Source organism: Camelina sativa, chromosome 3, assembly GCF_030686135.1.
Source record: "Camelina sativa cultivar CO46 ecotype springtype chromosome 3, ASM3068613v1".
Lineage (NCBI taxonomy): Eukaryota > Viridiplantae > Streptophyta > Magnoliopsida > Brassicales > Brassicaceae > Camelina > Camelina sativa.
The window spans coordinates 14,457,820-14,475,599 of record NC_141882.1 but is presented as its reverse complement, the minus strand read 5'-3'; the positions used below and the strand labels follow the sequence as shown (position 1 = coordinate 14,475,599).

Sequence of the window (17,780 nt, the reverse complement as noted above, 5' to 3'; positions counted from 1 at the left end):
TTGAGACAATACAGTTCCTGAAACTTCGAACACATTATGATAACATGCGAACCAGAACATGCATCAAAAACTCTTTCGTGGCAAGATCGTAAACAACAGCATTTTAAACTATATTGCAAAAGCTTAGTAAATTTATAATTAAGAAGATTTTTTAAGTGAATGATCCATTTAATGTTTCTAGGAAAAATATTATTTTCGTTTTGTCAAAAGGAAAAGAATATAACTAATAACGCATACAAAATAGAACGGAAATGTTGGGACAAAATTTATATGTTATACGGGTCAAACCCACACATAAACGAAAATCATAGGCAGGTTTTGATAATCATAAATAAATTGAACTTAGTCTTCATCATCAGAATTATCGAATGTGATCTTCTTGGCTTTTGGAGCATCAGCTGCTATTTCTCTGAAATGAGCTCCATACAATTTTGATTCCTGCAATTTTTCAATCAAACAAAACACACAGATCAATCACTCCATATGATGATGAAGAAGAAGCATTTTGTGAGGAGAGAATCAAGAATGTGATGGAAGAAACCAAACCTTTTTCTTTACATGAGTGCCAAACTTCAAAAGATCAGCTGGCACGACTTGTCCTGCTTCCCTGAGAACATTCACAAGTTCTCCGGCAAGACCCTGTAACAAAGAGACAATCATATTTGAGTGATCTCTCTCCATTCTCAACTAAAAGCCTAAAGAATCTAAAAAAGAGTGTTTTCAAAATTACCTTGTTCAAATGCGTGAAGAACGTGTGTGCAACGCCCTTTTTACCCGCTCTTCCTGTCCTCCCGATTCTGTGTACATAATCCTCTGTTGTTAATGGGAAACTGTAGTTTATCACAACTTCCACGTCGGGGATATCGAGTCCTCTTGCTGCTACATCAGTAGCCACCTGCAATTTATAAAAACAGTGTCAATGCTCTGTTTCAGAACCAGCCAAGGTATTTTTAATGAGTACATACCAGCAACGGGCAGGATCCTTCTTTGAACAATGATAAAGACCTGGTACGTTCGGTCTGTGCTTTGTTTCCGTGTATAGATACAGCTTTCCAACCTCTAAATAGTTGTGTAAATATTAGACTCATTGCAGTTCATGAGCAAAAATATCAATGATCTTTTTCTCTTTTGTTGAGGGAATTAGTTTGGGTTAAAATATCAAACCTTTGTTGAAGAAAACGCTCGAGACGTTCAGCTTCCACCTTGTATAATGCAAATACCAAAACCCTATTCCTGTAAATAACAAAATGCTTGGTGTTAGTATTGTGAAGAAGGAAAGATCTGCGAAGGGGTTGGACAAATTGAGTAGCAGATTTACTTTTGAGATTTATGGTATTTGTCTAGTAAAGCAAGGAGACGCTGATCACGAGCATGCTCATCCAAGACCTGCATTTGTAACCAAACCAAAGACCTGTTGTTAAGAGTATCAAACAAAGGACAAAAGACTACTTCCTCCAGGGATGATCCAAGAGAACATACCTCAATGATTTGCATAACGTCGTGGTTGGCAGCTAAGTCTTCGGAACCAATGACTACCTGAACGAAATTTCGAAAGATCGTCGGCAAAATGAAGCAATATGCAGGTGATGGAGAGATAAGTTGAGGGAAACATACCTTGACTGGGTTTGGATCCATGAATTCCTGAGCCAATTTGTGAACATCCAAAGGCCAAGTTGCACTGAACATAACCATCTGGCGAACTGTAAGACAGATAAGAAAGAAGAACTTAAATTTTGGAACAGGAATCAAATTCGGTTTCTCACAAGAATGGTAAGTGACATGTGACAACCACTTGCCTTTATTTGTCTTGCTTAATATAAACCGGACAGGTTCCTCGAAACCCATATCAAGCATTCGATCTGCTTCATCCAATACCTGACATGTAGGAAGTTCTGTTACCATCTTATAACTCAAAAATTGGATTCAGGTCTTGCTCATTATAACTTCTGTTACCATCTAATAATTTAACAAAGCGATGCAACGACTATGAACCTAAGAGGCTAAGTCAAATTATTTTAGTAAAAGATGATCTGTTACTTACCACAAAGGAAACATCTGAAAGACGAAGCTCATTAGACTCAATCAAGTCTCTCAAACGACCAGGCGTACCAATGACAATATCCTAACAGATAAAATCAAGAAAAACATTACTCGACTGATCCAGAAGCATAAGTGAATGTCCTGATTAAAGGACATAATAAGAAATCTTACAACTCCAGATCGAATTGCATTTATTTGAGGCCTTTTAGAGTCTCCCCCATACACACAAATCGATTTCAAACCACAAGGTTTTCCAGCTTCTTTCAAAACATCAGAAATCTGCCAAAACAAACACATAAACTAAGCACAAGTTTCCTTTCACCTCTTATAACTAAAATGATCAAACAAGTCCATATACATACCTGAACAGCTAACTCTCTTGTCGGCGAGAGAACAAGACAAGTAGGATTAACATTCTTTGATCCTTTACCAATCTTCTTATTCTTATTCAACATATGCATAATCGCAGGAATCCCAAACGCCAGTGTCTTGCCTAAATTTGACAAAAAAAAAAAAAAAAAAACTCAAAGTTCCAATTTTTACAAACCAAAGTTCAAAACTTTTCACACTAACACAAACCATTACTAACCTGACCCAGTTTTTGCAATCCCTATGAGATCACGACCATCCAACAAAAACGGCCAAGTATGTGACTGAATCGGAGATGGCTTCTGGAACGTCTTACAGCAATTTAAAACATTCTCCGGCAAATTCGATTCAGCAAATGTCTTCAAAGCTGTGTACTTTGCTTCTTCCACTCCTTTCCCAGTCACAGCAACCTTCTGTTGTTCAATCTCTCCATTGTTCGAATCCTCATCCTCCAGCTTCTTCTCAGGGACATCTCCGGCGACTTCCTTCTTCTTGTTGTTCTTCTCAATCTCTTTCTCCTCTCTCTTACGCTTCTTCTTCTTCTCTTTGTTACTCAACTCTTTCTCCTCTGCACCATTCGTGACCTCTTGAGGCACTTCGACTTCACAATCATCTTCCTTTGCTTGTTTGTTCTTCTTGCTCTTCTTCTTCTTCTTCTTGTTTATCATCGGACTCTCGACGGATAAGGGTTCGCCGGAGACGGGAAGCTCTTGCTTTTGTCCAGCCATTTCTTTGTTTACGGGAGAGAACAGAGAGAGGAGTTGTTGAAAACGGCTGAACGAGAGAGTCGTTTGTTCAATTTAGGTTTTTCTTAGGGTTTTAAAGCATCGTTGAAAATATATTTTCAATAATTGCAATTTTGTCTCAATATTTAAAATATTTACGTAAAAATGGTCTACACTCATGTTTTCTAAAAAATAAAACCAGAATTTAATTTTAGACAGACAGGTAAAGGAAGAAAAGTGAAAAATGTCGTTGATAAAGAGAGAAATTAAAGGGAAAGTTACAACAACAATAAAGTTAAACGCCCTCATGCTTATACAATGATGACTCATGAGGAAGAGTATAGTAAAATTACAACATTCGCTAAATATACAAAGAGAAATTAAATGAAAGGGAAAGTTACAACTTACAAGAATAAAGTACTAAATAGAGATTAAACTCTGGACATAAGAAAGAGGAAGTCCGATAGATTTGGCAGAGAGAAGTAAATCATAAGATTTGGTAGCGGGATCATGCAAGACGAGATGTTGCTTGTGCTCATTATACTCACGATCATATAACAAAAACTTATTAGTTGTGGGGGAGAGAGAGAGTGCAGAGAGAGCCAATGTGTGCGTGCTCCCAAACCAAAAAGAAGTTGTGTTGAGATCAATGATATAGAGCTTCACCCATGTCTTGTCGTTGTTGTTGTTGTTGTTGTTGTTTCTTGGATCAAAGGACCAAATAAGTCGGAGGAGGTCCGTCTTCAGAGACACGCACAAACGGTTACTGAGGCTGCACAAGGCGATGTCTTCGGGATGGACACGGCCAGGAAAGGGAAGAGGAGCATTAGAGATGAGTTGAAAAGCCTCGGAGTGAAGATGGAAAGATAAGACCTTAGTTTCGTCTTGACCCTCGGTGAACCAGTGGAGTGACCCGTCAAAATACAAGGGTTCGCGGCAAGGGATGATGCGATGCGGGGAAGCAGGGACAACGTACCTCCAGGAGTTGGCGGAGAAATCGAAAACTTCACAAGTAGTAACGTTGTCTAGGCCCAGTTCACAAGAATTGTATAAGAAAACAGGCTTGTACGCGTCCCTGAGACTATCTTTACCGAATCCAAGCAAAGGGAAACGGTACGCAAGCTCAAAGAAGTTTTCTTGCAAGCCATGAATGAGCTGTTGAAGCCTTGAGGGAGGAAAACAGCGACTCCATCCAGTGGTGGGATTGGCGACAAGACCCGAGTCGTAGAAACTGTAGACGCAGACAAGGCCGTCACAACTGGTCTGGGAAACAAAGGTGCAGTTCTCACTCTCGGTAGGGGAGATCTTGACCGCAGTAACTTGAGCCTCGTCCGAGACTACTGGTTGTATGTTTGGTGGAGCAGCAACATCACAAGACAGGTAAACCAAGAGGACTTGGGGATCATCTCCCCCACAGATCAACTGCCTTTTCTGGAAATACCTCGATTCGATTGTGGATTCCCATCTCCTCGATACACTTTTGAACCTGCCCAGCGATTTCGCCGGAAGTCTCTCCAGGATACGCTCTACTATATCGTGGTGGAGCTGTTCCATACTTGAGCAGGAGCAATGTTTTATGTTTCTCATTCTCTTTCCGACTTATATCACCACCACTTGGTGAAGCCAACAACTAGTTCTTCTTCTTGTATATAATATATAGAGTTGAGCTATGTATCGGACAAAGGAAAGAACAAAAAAAAAAAAACGGAAACTTCTGAATGAGAGATAAGGAAATAACAAAAACAAAATGTAAAAACTTCGGAATCAGATTTGGAAACTATATGAAATTATAAATAGTTTAGTTTAGTTTCCCATTGAATCCTGAATCAATTAGTATTTATTCAAGGGTGGTGCATGTGGACCATATGAAATTATAAATAGTTTAGTTTATATATTAATTCTTAAAGTTAAAGTGGCATAATGGTAGAAATGTACCATATTAAAAATGAGGTCACGGGTTCAACATTCTCTAAGTTTGACTAGATCCGCCACTGGAAATAAAGACCAGATCACAGCGAGTTCACACCAAAAAAAAATATCACAGCGAGCAAGTACCTCAAGCCACGGATCTTCTCCGTTGTCTTATTAAAGCTTCATTCATCCAATTCTCTCTCTCGTAAAAGTGCACCCTTTCATTAAGTAAGCGGTTCTTCTTGAAGGCGGTGGAGACAGAGAGACAGAACACACACAGATCTCCTCCTCGTACCCGTCGTAAATCAGTTTCAACCCCTCTCTCTCTCTCTCTCTCTAATTTTTTTTTTGTTTTTTGGGCTTTTCTTTTAAGTTTGGGCCTAACTAAACAAACCCAGGTTTAAAAAAAAAAAGATTTTTCCGTATTCGGTCATTTAATTTGGAAACTATAGATTCTTTTACTTCTTTACAGAAAAAAATTGGGAACATATCTCAGCTAAAATATAATTAACAACTAGCATTAAGCCCGTACTTCGTACGGGGCAAAATTTGTCAAATAATATTATATTAAGAAAATGAAAATGAAGATAATTAATCATGTAATTTACAATAGGCTTACATAACGAAATATAAGAAATCCCAACTGAAACTTACATGAGTTGTAGATGATATTTGCAAAACAAAATATAATCACTAAAATAAGAAAAAAAGTGGTGACAGAATTATAGACAAAGAATGATGCTGCAATTGTGAATTGAAATAAATTTACAGAAAATCTCATATTATTTATTTCATTTTACATATTACATTCACTCAAAAGGGTATTATACACCAAGTAAAACAAAAGCTCAGGCCCTTGTGACTCGAATTCTGATAATTAAACACGAACAACTCTCAAGAAAACAAATCACATAGTAAAAAACATTAACAATCAATATGAGAGTGCAAATAGATCTAAATACAACAATGAAATGAAATAGTAACAGAATTTGAATGAAGAAGGACAAAGAAACTATCACAGATCAATTCACCGACGGAGAAACAGTGAAACAAATATAAAATTTACTAATTTTAAACCAATCCTTCTGTCGTTTTATCATGGAGACACTAATCTATTTAAGAGTAAAGTCAAATGTAGAGTAGCAGAAAAATATATCTTTGCATCCACAAGAATTGCTTCAATACCGAGAACAACACCAGGTTTATTTTTTAGATAGAAAATTCCATGTCCTTGATTATTAGAGCTGTGATCTTCCATTATTTTTTCAAAGAATTTAGATTTAAGAGAGGAGTATGGCATTAGAGAGCAGGCATCTTCAACATGAAACTACAAAAAAAAAGAAAAACAGAATTAATATGAACTCAAGAGAAAAGTAATGGATATGAACAAAAGTTAAAGGATTTACCTCCTTGAAAATTATAGCTTTAAAGGGCTTTGGATTTATGAATTTGAAAGAGGTTTTCGTTGTTGATTGAACAGAGGATATGGATCTGGTGGTGAATTGGAAAATAAAAGAGGTTTTGTGGTGGGTTTTTTTTTGTGTTTAGAGAAAGTTCAAGAGGATTTATATAGAAGATGGGATTTGATGTTAACCACCATGAACGTGGACTGTTAGTGGGAGTGAAATTAGAATTAGGAATGATTTTCTTAAGCAGTTGTGTTTGACGTGTAACAGAGGAAGATGAAAAGCTTGAACAACACAAACAAAAAAGTGGAGATAAACGTGTTTTGATGCTTTTGCTTACGGTTATATTTGTTAAATGAGTTTTTTTGTGGGCTAGATTCAAATATATTCTCCTTTATCCAGATGCAAAACCATTTCTTCCACGGTAAGTTTTTTTTATAGAGGATTTTTATATACCACGATCGTTTGCTTTTTTTGTTATTTGGAATTTTTTTTAATTTAAATAGTAAAAAAATCTGATGTGGCTAATTCTGATTGAACAGGTGACTTGTGCTTTATAGGATAAAGGATTTTAAGAAAATTTTATTATATAAAGTATATATATATATATATATATATATGTTAAGCATAATAGTTAAGTCACATAAAAAATTAAATTTGTTATCAAGTAATTCTAAATAGCATCAATTGTTTTTCAAGCAAACCGAAACCAACACTCAGAATACATCTCTTCACTTATCGTGATCGTAAGCATGCAAATAATTCGTAAAGAAACTTAAAAAAATGGTCTGAATAACACTGCATAGAAGCGGACAAAATAATATGTAGAACGATGGTCTGAAAACACTTTATTAGGTTAATGATGTACTATATATATATGAAGTATACATGAGACAATACTTAAGGATAAAATAACTACAGTTATATCATGTATACATATCTTATGTACACTGCCTCCTCAAGCTGGAGGGACTTTATGACTCAAAATAGAAATTTTCTAAAGAGTGGTTACAAAAGCTTTTTTTAGGCTGTATAAAGTAAATTGCCTTGCCCCACCCTTATTGATAAGGCAACAAGAAATGGGTCCATAAGTCATCGGTCCATCCCAGCCAATTAGTTCATAACCTCATTATTTTAGTTCCGTTAGTTTTGGAAAATCATAAAAAGAAACAAAAAAAATAAGATATAAAGTCACTTCGGACCTCTTCGCATGGCTTCGTTAGATTCTCATGTGTTGATGGGGATAATTAGCCTGGTCTTTTTAATTATTCACTCTTTTGGTCACTATGGTAAGCTCGGTATCGCAATGCCGCAATTTCGACTCGATCATCAGTTTTGGTGATTCGATTGGTGACACTGGAAACTTGCTCGGTCTCTCGGATGATCCAAACAATCTTGCTTTGAGCGGTTATCCACCTTACGGAGAAACTTTCTTCCACCAACCAACCGTTCGTTTCTCTGATGGCCGCCTCATCATTGACTTCATCGGTACTTCTCTTTATAAAATTGATACGATGAGTCTGTATTTTAACAACTCTGAGAATGAATCAAAAGAAATGAGTTATACTAATTGACTAAGGGCTCTTCTTCCTAATCCGTTTGGTCTCATGTAAATATATTCCACTGTTTTCTAGTTTTGTCTCAGCTTTTTTTTTTTTAATATATTTTTTGGTTTAGTTTACTGACATCTTATGTAAAATCTTAATTTCTCTGTTTTGTTTTTTTCTTGAACTGCAAGTTTGTAGAATAAAGAGAATATGTGTATGTTTATTGATCAACGGCGTTACAATGTTTATATACACGACTCAATAGCTAGGAAACCCTACACAATACTTGACGAACAAGGTAAAACACATATGACACAAACCGCAGCCCATATGTGGCCCAATACTCCCCCTCAAGTTGGAGGGAGTGAAACGAGTTCCAACTTGAACATTAGAAGAGTAAACTGTTGAAAACCAAGGGCTTTTGTCAAAATATCGAACATGTGCTGTAGAAATAACACCGTCTTGAATAGCGTCTCGAACAAAATGACAATCTCGTTCGATGAGCTTCGTACGTTCATGGAACACGGGATTTGCTGCAATGTGCAAAGCTGCTTTGTTGTCGCAAAACAACCTCATCGGAGCGTGTTGTGGGAACCCAAAATCTTCAAGAAGCTGACGCAACCAAATAATTTCTTTTAAAGCGTCGGCCATGGAACGATACTCAGCCTCTGCCGAAGACCGAGAAACCGCCTTTTGCTTCTGAGTTTTCCAGGAAATAGGACAGCCTCCTAAAAACATAAAGTACGCACTAAGAGAGCGACGGGTTAAAGGACATGTACCCCAATCAGCATCACAATATGCCGTAAGAATAAGCTCTGTATCTGCTCGCAATAAAATGTCGTGACCAATCGATCCTTTAAGATAACAAACCACCTGCAACGCAGCATCCCAATGTGCCTCGCGGGGAGATTTCATAAACTGAGACAAGATATGGATAGGATAAGTAAGCTCCGGACGTGTAACCTTTAAATAAATTAGACGACCAACTAGTCGGCGGTAGCGCATGGGATCCGATAGTAAAGGAATGGAATCAAGACCAAGTTTATGATTCTGGTCCATAGGAAGGCTAGAGGGCGTGGCAGCTTGGAGCCCGGACTCAGCCACGATATCAAGCAAATACTTGCGTTGAGATAAGAAAATACCCTCCGTACTACGAGCAACTTCAATACCAAGAAAATACTTAAGCTTCCCCAGATCCTTCATGTGAAAACACTTGCTCAAATACTCCTTGAACAAGGTCAAAGACGGTAAGTGATTACCACAAATAATAAGGTCGTCAACGTAAACAAGGACACACAAGTCTACGTCACCTCGGGTCAAGATGAACAAGGAATAATCGGCATAAGATTCCTCAAAACCATATTCCAACAAGGCATTCGCTAACTTAGCAAACCAGCACCGCGATGCTTGCTTAAGACCATACAAAGATTTATGTAAACAACAAACTTTATTTGGATGCGTATGACGGAAACCCATAGGCAACTGCATATAAACTTCTTCTTCAAGATCTCCGTGAAGAAATGCATTGTGGACATCCATCTGATGGACCTCCCATCCTTTAGACGAAATGATTTGCATTAGACCACGAACTGTAGACATTTTAGCAATGGGAGCAAAAATCTCCTCAAAGTCACGTCCAACAACCTGGCGATTTCCAAGAACCACAAGACAAGCTTTATATCGCTCAATAGACCCATCCGTATGATACTTGATTTTATACACCCATTTATTTCTAAGAGCTTTCTTTCCTGGAGGTAAATCGACAATGCTCATTGTATTGTTAAGCTCAAGGGCATCGACTTCACTAACCATGCCATTATTCCACCGTTCGTCTTGTACAACATCTTTAAAACAAGAGGGTTCGATACCCGTAGTCACGGCTGCAAGAAAAGCACGATGCGGAGTAGAGAATAAATCATCAGCAATATAGTGAGTGAGAGGATACTTTGTGTTACCTGAACCCGTAGACGAGGACTCGAGAACGAGAGGAGAGGGGAGAGCGTGATGGGTATCCTCTGCAACACAAGCGGAATATGTGACATAACCGGTTAATCTGGTCGACGGGAACTTTGCTCTTTTCCCTTTGCCTAAGTCATCATCCTCATCAGTAGAAGCAGCAACAACAACAGTTGACGGAGTAGCATCAACAACAGCGGGTGTAGAAGATTCAGGAACAACATCAACATCATCATCAGAAGGAACAAGGACCGATGTTGAGTCGGGCCGTGAGGGTATAGTAGGAGAGTCATCACGTAGCGGAAGCATAGAAGATGGAACCGTATCACGATGAACATCATCGACAGGAACTACTTCAGGGTCTTGCGTCACCGGAGGAAAAGATTCCGAAGCCACAAAACCACGACTCCCCCTGAAGTGGGTTCGAGATCCCAATCACCATCGATTAGAGTTGGTGGTTCCGGGATAAATGATGACACAATAGGCTTTTGTAAATATGGGAACACGTTCTCGTGAAACACCACATCTCGAGAAACCAAAAATTCATTCGTTGTCAGGTCATAAACCCGCCAACCTTTCTTGCCAAAGGGGTAACCAACGAATATACAATGACGACTCCGTGAGCCAAACTTGTCATTATCTCGAGCGCGCAAATGTGTATAGCAGGAAGAACCAAATACGCGCAGCTGACCATAGTCCGGTTTGATACCAGTTAAAACTTCATAGGGTGACCGTCCCTCATGTATTTTCGAAGGAGTTCGATTAATAACGTATGCAGCAGTAAGAATAGTCTCTCCCTAGAATAAAACCGACAAACCAGCTTGAAATAACAGAGAGCGAGCAACATTAAGAATGTGATGGTGTTTATGCTCAACACGACCATTCTGTTGAGGCGTACCAACGCAAGAGGTCTGGTGAAGAATCCCTTTATCTGCAAAAAACTTTCTCAAACACATAAACTCTGTACCGTTATCACTACGCACCATCTTGACTTTCTTATCAAACTGTCGTTCGGAATAAGAACAAAATTTTTCTATCACCCGTCGTACTTCAGACTTGGCAATAAGAAGATGCGTCCAAACAGAGCGGGAAAAATCATCAACGATTGTTAAAAAATAAACGGCTCCACAAGAAGAAGCAACACGGTATGGTCCCCAAACATCAACATGGATTAATTCAAAACACTTTGTTGTCTTATTGATACTATCATAAAAAACATCACGAGTTTTCTTAGCCCGATAACAAACGTCCCAAGGACTTGGACTAGCACAATTTAACACACCAGAAAAAACGGGTAATGAAGAAAGAACAGAAAATGCCGGATGGCCCAACCGCTGATACCACAAAGTCTGATCAACCGAAGCCGCCACACGAGTCACATTAGTAGTTGTCACATCCGTTAAATAGTAGACCCCATCACGCTCTTCACCGGCTCCAATCAGAGTCCTTGTGAAACGGTCCTGTAAAACACAAAGAGTATCAGTAAATAACGCAAAACAATTCTTCATTTGCTTGAGAATCTTGGAAACCGATATTAAAGAACAATTTAAGTTGGGAACATAAAGAACATCCAAAAAGGACACACGATCCGTGAGATGAAGAATGCCTTTACGATTTGAAAACGTAACACTACCATCAACAAACCCAACCGAGCAAGATGGTGTGTCAACCAAATCAGTAAGAAGAGAAATATTTCCAGTCATGTGATGAGAGGCTCATGTATCAATGATCACATCACCAGGAATCTTACCATAGAGCTTATCGGGGTTGCTTTTCAGCTTTTCAAGAGCAACCAAGGAAAGAGCTTTCCAATGCTCAGGAGAAAAATCAGAAATAGTGACATTAGGACTGGTAGTATAGGCAGCAATGGCTTGACCACGTCCACGCCCAGCTCCTCTGCCACAACCTCGACCTGCAGGAGAACCGCGACCGTTGTTCCTAACGTTACGGTCGGTATAGCACTCCGGATAGCCAACCAATTGCCAACAAAAACGCCTTTTCATGGCCAGTACGACCACAATGAGAACAAAGCAAACTACGCTCCCGACCTGAAGATTCCACACGTTGATCTCCACTGATCGGGGAAGCGGAAAGAGAATCACACCTAGCAATAAAACCAACAGCATCTTGCTATTGTTCACGAGACTGAGCCGCCAAGATCCTCTGTTCTTCATGGATGACTCGCGAATAAGCTTGATCCAAAGCTGGAGAAGGATCAGCATCAATAATTGAATGAATCACATTCGCAAACCGGGTTTCGTCAAGACCCATGACAAACTGATTCACTTTCTCCTCTTCTTTTTTGGTGGCAATCGTTGTGTAAACACCACAAGTACAACCATCGCAAGAACACACCAGGAGAGGTTTGTATGTGTATAGCTCATCCCACAAAGCTGCAAGCTTCCCGTAATAATCAATCACGGACTGTCCCTCTTGGCGACAAAGAGCTATTTGAGAACGGAGATGATTAACACGAACTTTATTCCCAACCGAGAAGCGTTTGTGCAAATTCTCCCAAAGATCACGAGCACTAGTGTGATACGAAATGGTGGAACGTACACGAGGTGTAATCGACGTACGTAACCAACCAACGACCATGGAGTTGACTGAAGTCCATGATTCTAAATCAGAGCTATCTGCTCCGGGTCTCTTCAAGGAACCGTCAATAAAACCAGTCTTCTTCTTTGCACGAAGAGCGTTGAGCATCTCCGAAGCGCATTCATTGTAGTTGTCACTGGTTAAAGTAACAACTGAAATCATAGCACCAGGGTTGTCCGTTGAAGATGTAGAGTACGAAGCCATCACCGTGTTTTCTCCGCCGGTTGAACCGATGGCGGCGAGAGCCCCGGTGTGCGGAACAGATTGTGTCTCTTGTGTAGCCATAACTTCGAAGTTAAAAAAAAACAGAGACACCAAACACCGATAAAAGAAAAGAGATCTCCACACGAGACTTGAAAGAAAAGAAAAAAAAAAAACAATGATCAACCGATCAAACAAGAGAGAACCGAAAGAGGAAAAAAAGAAGATCAACTGATCAGAAAAAAAACTTGAAAAACGGAAGATTTAGGTTTCAAGATGTTGCTCTGATACCATGTAGAATAAAGAGAATATGTGTGTATGTTTATTGATCGACGGCGTTACAATGTTTATATATACACGAATCAATAGCTAGGAAACCCTACACAATACTTGCCGAGCAAGGTAAAACACATATGACACAAACCGCAGCCCATATGTGGCCCAATAAAGTTAATAGTGTGAAACTTTAAGTGATGCTACAATTTTTTTCTTTACAGCTGAATTTTTGGGGCTACCTTATGTGCCTCCTTACTTCGGATCTAAAAATGGAAACTTTGAGAAAGGAGTTAATTTTGCCGTAGCCTCAGCAACGGCATTGGATAGTTCTTTTCTCGCAGAGAGAGGATAGTAGGATACCATTGCCGTCACAACATTAGTTTAGGAGTTCAGCTTAAGATCTTCAAGGAGAGTTTACCAGATCGTTGTGGCTTGCCATCAGGTAGTGAAGATCAACATTAGGGGAGTAACTGTATATATACTGAGTTGTTTGAGCTTACTTGTATTTGTTCTTAGATTGTAGAGATATGATTGGAAATGCTTTGATTCTCATGGGAGATATTGGAGCGAATGATTACAATTTGCCATTCTTTGAACACAGACCCTTTGACGAGGTCAAAGAGCTAGTTCCGTTGGTGATTAGTACTATTTCTTCTGCCATTACGGTAACACTTTTACTTGATCTGCTAGTAGCAGTAACGACTAAAACAAACTGATTAGTTTTTCAGAAAACTATAATGTGTTGCGTTGGGACGACTGTTGTGAATCCAGGAGTTGATTGGTATGGGAGGAAGAACATTTCTGGTGCCCGGAGAGTTCCCTTTGGGATGCTTGGTAGTATATTTGACATTATATCAAACATCAAACTTGGCAGAATACGATTCTTTTGGATGTCTGAAATGGCTGAACAAGTTTGCAGAATACCATGACGAGCAGCTTCAGGCAGAACTCAAGAGACTTAGGAAGCTCAACCCTCATGTCAACATCATATTTGCTGACTATTACAATACTTTGTTGCGCCTTAACCAAGAACCATTCAAATACGGTTAGCCTTCTTGATACCTCCACTGCATGCATTTTCACAACCGATTGATTGATTAGGTGTTAATTAACCGAGTTCCCAACTTAATGATATTTTTAGGATTCGCAAAGGAACCCTTGTCCGCTTGTTGCGGTGTAGGAGGACCATACACCTTCAACCTTAATACAAGTTGTGGGAGTGTAGGAGTGGAATCTTGTAATGATCCATCAAAATATGTGGCCTGGGATGGAGTTCATATGACTGAAGCTGCATATAAATCAATGGCTGATGGACTACTCAAAGGACCATATGCGACTCCTCCTTTCAATTGGTCATGCCTCAGCTCCAAGATAAAGAACAAGAATTCATTAGACAAACAATCTTCTCTGCTGAGCAGCTGATATAAGCTTGTCTCTGAAACATTAAATAACATGAGAGATAACCATAAGAAAATATACAGTGCGTTCTCTTGTATTGGATCATGTATCCTATTATCCCCTGTATATTAAAAAATAAGCACACTTTTGAAATAGCTGATGTGTCGCCGCCAAAGAGTTCCGTGCACTTTTTAGCAAAATACCCTTAATTTTTTTACTTAATTACGTTAACATGTCATTATATTTTTTTTAAAACAATTAATTGAATAATAATTAGATATGTCATCATTTCTCACACAAATTTATATATCACATACTAAAACTAATTAAATAATTACATACTATTTTGAAGCAAAATTTCACTAAAATTTACTTAAAAATATACAAGTTAAAGTTATATTTCTTAAAAAAAATATAAGTAAAATATTTTTAAAAAGCTATAAAACATATCAGTTAATATAAATTTAATAAAAATAATGAACATGTAACTTATTAAATATTAATTTTTTTATGTTAGTATTAATACCATAATAATTTAAATAACAAGCTTTCAATAGTTATTATAATTGATTATAAAAATAAATATATTACCCCTGAATTTTTTCCAACTCATTAAAAAAACTTAATTCCCAATATATATATATATATATATTCATAAATAAGTATAAAAATGACAACAAATTAGGGAATATCATGATGTGTGATTGTTTACATATATATATATATATATATATATATATCTAAATATGTAAACTAATTAATCTCAACATTTGGTGTGATTATTCATTAAAATGATAATATTGATAACCGAATAGGAATATACGTTTTAATTGTACATTAATCTATGTGCTATTAAAAAGGAATGAGACAATAACCCTTCTCATTATTTAAAATAGGTGATTATTAGATTATGCTAAATTGTTATAGTTACTCGCTTAACCATAAATATAAATTTGATTTTTAAAGCACACAAAAATATATATTGCCATAAATTGTAACATTTTATAAATATTTTCTTCACCACGCTCACAAATTTCCCTGGTGAAATGTATACTTACTCGAATACGTTGATTTTGAAATTTCATTATTTTTTTCATAATGGTTTTTTGGTAATAATCTGTCATTTATAGAAAATATTAATCAAACAACTAACTCAAAAGATTTAAACAGCCTAATCACAGATATTAACTCAATCAATTAGATTATCTTCAGAAAAATTTAGTTTAGAATCTGATTGTTACTAACATATAATAAAATTAAATAATTAAACTACCGAGTAATTTAGTATATGTTGTTATGGGTTACATAAGAAACATGCAAAATTGTTATGATCACAAAATAAAACATAAGAGATATGAATTTGATTTTTAAACCACACAAAAGACATGTTGCAATAAATAGTAAAATTTATCAATATTTTTTCTACTATAAAACCTCTTACACATTCAAAATTTTCACGGGTTAAATGTATTTTTACACGAAAAACGCAGTTTTAAATAAATAAATAAAAAACTTTAGTTACATATTATGTTTGACACAAACAAATATTGGTTCTAGGATAATAATTTATTTATAATAATTTTCTTTAGATAGATCTATCCCGCATATAATGCGGGTTGTTACCTAGTATTGTATTGTTGTTGGGATAAATTAAACTGGTTGAAGTGTTAGTAGCTAAATCATGTGATCGAACTGTAGATTTTAACTAGAAGAATAAAAGATATATGCTTATATATAATTTTTTATATTTGAGCTGGTAAGAGGTATATTATTTTTTTTTGAAAAAAAAAGTTTTCATGAAACATGGTAGTTAAAATGAGAGATACTTGATAATGTAATAGTTTAGTGGTGATTGTAGTCGATGATGAATTGCATCTATATATATACTGTTAACGGTTGTAGATAGGTTTTGAATAAACTCTTGATTCGCAAGTTGAGAATATACATTTTATGATTTGGTCAGTTATGATTTAGGAATGAATGATATGACATATTCTTATTTTGATTCTCAATTGATATTATTGGATTAATATTGTACATTTAAAGCTAATATGAACTTAGTAAATATGTAATCGTTTATTTAACGCAAATTAGATATTTCCTAAGATGTATTCATCTTGAATTAGTTGTTATATTTTAGGGATGTGATTATAGAATTTGTGTTATCAGTTCTTTTTGTCAAACTCATCCCTAAAAATTTGGCATGTAAATTAGATCTTTCCTAAAATACAATGGGCATTAATTGGATGTAAATAAATACGCTATGGATTAAAAACAGGTCTAAACGACCCTATGTAACCACCCCTTGGAGACGAGAGAGCATCTCTTTTTTCAGTGTTCTTATTCTCAGCTGGTGTGGGAAGGCTTAGTTAAAAATCTACTCGCGGACAAGTATACAAATCACTGGAAAGATGTCCTCACTCTGCTGGCTGGCAATGTTCTGGACAAAATGCTAAAGTTTATCCTCGGTTATGCTTTTCAAACCACCATCCACTCCATTTGGAGAGAAAGAAACGGAAGATGACACGGAGAACACCCTTTGACGGCGGAGCTGCTGATTAAGCAAATCGATAAAACTGTTCGAAACCGTTTAAGTACACTATAAGGAGGCCAAGGAACTACCATCTAAACTTGGTTTGCAGCTAGATTTTACTGAATGATTAATTTTACAATGTTTAAAGTTTTTTCCCACAAAAACTTTGTAAAACGTTTATATTTCTTTTGAATATAATTTAACATTAAATTAAAAAAAACGACCTAAAATATTTGGTAATCTTAAGGAGGATCCACATAATTGAATCAGTTATAATTTTAGTTAAAAATGTGACTCGAAGTTGGCAAAAAACCAAAAAGTGATGACACACTATTGTACTTAAAAATGTATTTTGAGCTCTATATGTGGATATACTTGTTTGGTTATAAATATCCTAAGAAAATTTTAAAAATTTATATCTGTTTATAAAAATTCAAATCACATCATATGCTGAAAAAAATCTAAAATTTTATTCACTTTATGTATTAAATAGTATTTAAAATAATTAAATAAAAATGTGAGGAGATTATATTTTAGTCTAACATATTGATTTAAATTAGGTAGATAGTTTTTAGGAAATTAATATTATCAAATAAGGAAATAATTGTGTTTGGCTGTAAGGATTGTAGAGAATTTAGTTGAGGTTTGTTTGGATACAAAGAGTAGAGATGATGACACAAAAATGTACTTCAAAAATGTTAAGATAGATAATACAATTTCGTTTTTGGGCAAACAAATGAAAGATACAATAACCTTCAAAGTATGTGAATTGAAACGGATTCATATGGATAGCTGATGTAATAATACTCAAACGAACGTA

General features: G+C 36.6%; 1 protein-coding gene, 1 long non-coding RNA gene and 2 pseudogenes across 6 annotated transcripts; 1 reads left to right on the top strand and 3 right to left on the bottom strand.

Moving 5' to 3' along the window:
- Positions 1-147: 147 nt before the first annotated feature.
- On the bottom strand, positions 148-3,247 carry LOC104777235 (DEAD-box ATP-dependent RNA helicase 5). Of its 2 annotated transcripts, XM_010501446.3 has the most exons (13): positions 2,630-3,247; positions 2,403-2,533; positions 2,212-2,319; positions 2,042-2,122; positions 1,797-1,875; positions 1,615-1,700; positions 1,480-1,536; positions 1,319-1,386; positions 1,165-1,233; positions 966-1,059; positions 731-895; positions 547-639; positions 148-438 (listed from the first exon to the last, which is right to left on the bottom strand). In XM_010501446.3, the coding sequence occupies exons 1-13, from the start codon at positions 3,135-3,137 to the stop codon at positions 343-345; spliced, it is 1,635 nt and encodes a 544-aa protein (XP_010499748.1). In that variant the 5' UTR covers positions 3,138-3,247; the 3' UTR covers positions 148-342. The 2 variants fall into 2 exon arrangements, with proteins under 2 accessions (XP_010499748.1, XP_087360810.1); XM_087504684.1 differs by having other exon boundaries at positions 1,319-1,536; positions 2,630-3,241.
- A 123-nt stretch (positions 3,248-3,370) lies between these two features.
- On the bottom strand, positions 3,371-5,388 carry LOC104777234 (F-box/LRR-repeat/kelch-repeat protein At1g09650 pseudogene; annotated as a pseudogene). Of its 2 annotated transcripts, none has more exons than XR_015592662.1 (2): positions 5,190-5,388; positions 3,371-4,801 (listed from the first exon to the last, which is right to left on the bottom strand). The product of XR_015592662.1 is annotated as an F-box/LRR-repeat/kelch-repeat protein At1g09650 pseudogene, transcript variant X2 (transcript). The 2 variants fall into 2 exon arrangements; XR_015592661.1 differs by having other exon boundaries at positions 5,070-5,323.
- A 408-nt stretch (positions 5,389-5,796) lies between these two features.
- Positions 5,797-6,765, bottom strand: LOC104777233 (uncharacterized). The gene is made up of 2 exons (XR_766233.3): positions 6,452-6,765; positions 5,797-6,372 (listed from the first exon to the last, which is right to left on the bottom strand). It is a non-coding gene; the product is annotated as an uncharacterized LOC104777233 (long non-coding RNA).
- Positions 6,766-7,144: 379 nt separating this feature from the next.
- Positions 7,145-14,458, top strand: LOC104779024 (GDSL esterase/lipase At1g31550-like; annotated as a pseudogene). Its single transcript, XR_015587002.1, has 5 exons — positions 7,145-7,939; positions 13,251-13,474; positions 13,546-13,694; positions 13,801-14,074; positions 14,171-14,458. The product of XR_015587002.1 is annotated as a GDSL esterase/lipase At1g31550-like (transcript).
- Positions 14,459-17,780: the final 3,322 nt, after the last annotated feature.

Excerpts from the sequence above, each read along its gene's own strand:
- LOC104777235 (XM_087504684.1), bottom strand. The coding sequence starts at position 3,137 with ATGGCTGGACAAAAGCAAGAGCTTCCCGTCTCCGGCGAACCCTTATCC. Across the intron at positions 2,534-2,629 it reads GATTGCAAAAACTGGGTCAG|GCAAGACACTGGCGTTTGGG; the intron begins GTTAGTAATGGT and ends TGTCAAATTTAG. Across the intron at positions 896-965 it reads AAGGATCCTGCCCGTTGCTG|GTGGCTACTGATGTAGCAGC; the intron begins GTATGTACTCAT and ends TATAAATTGCAG.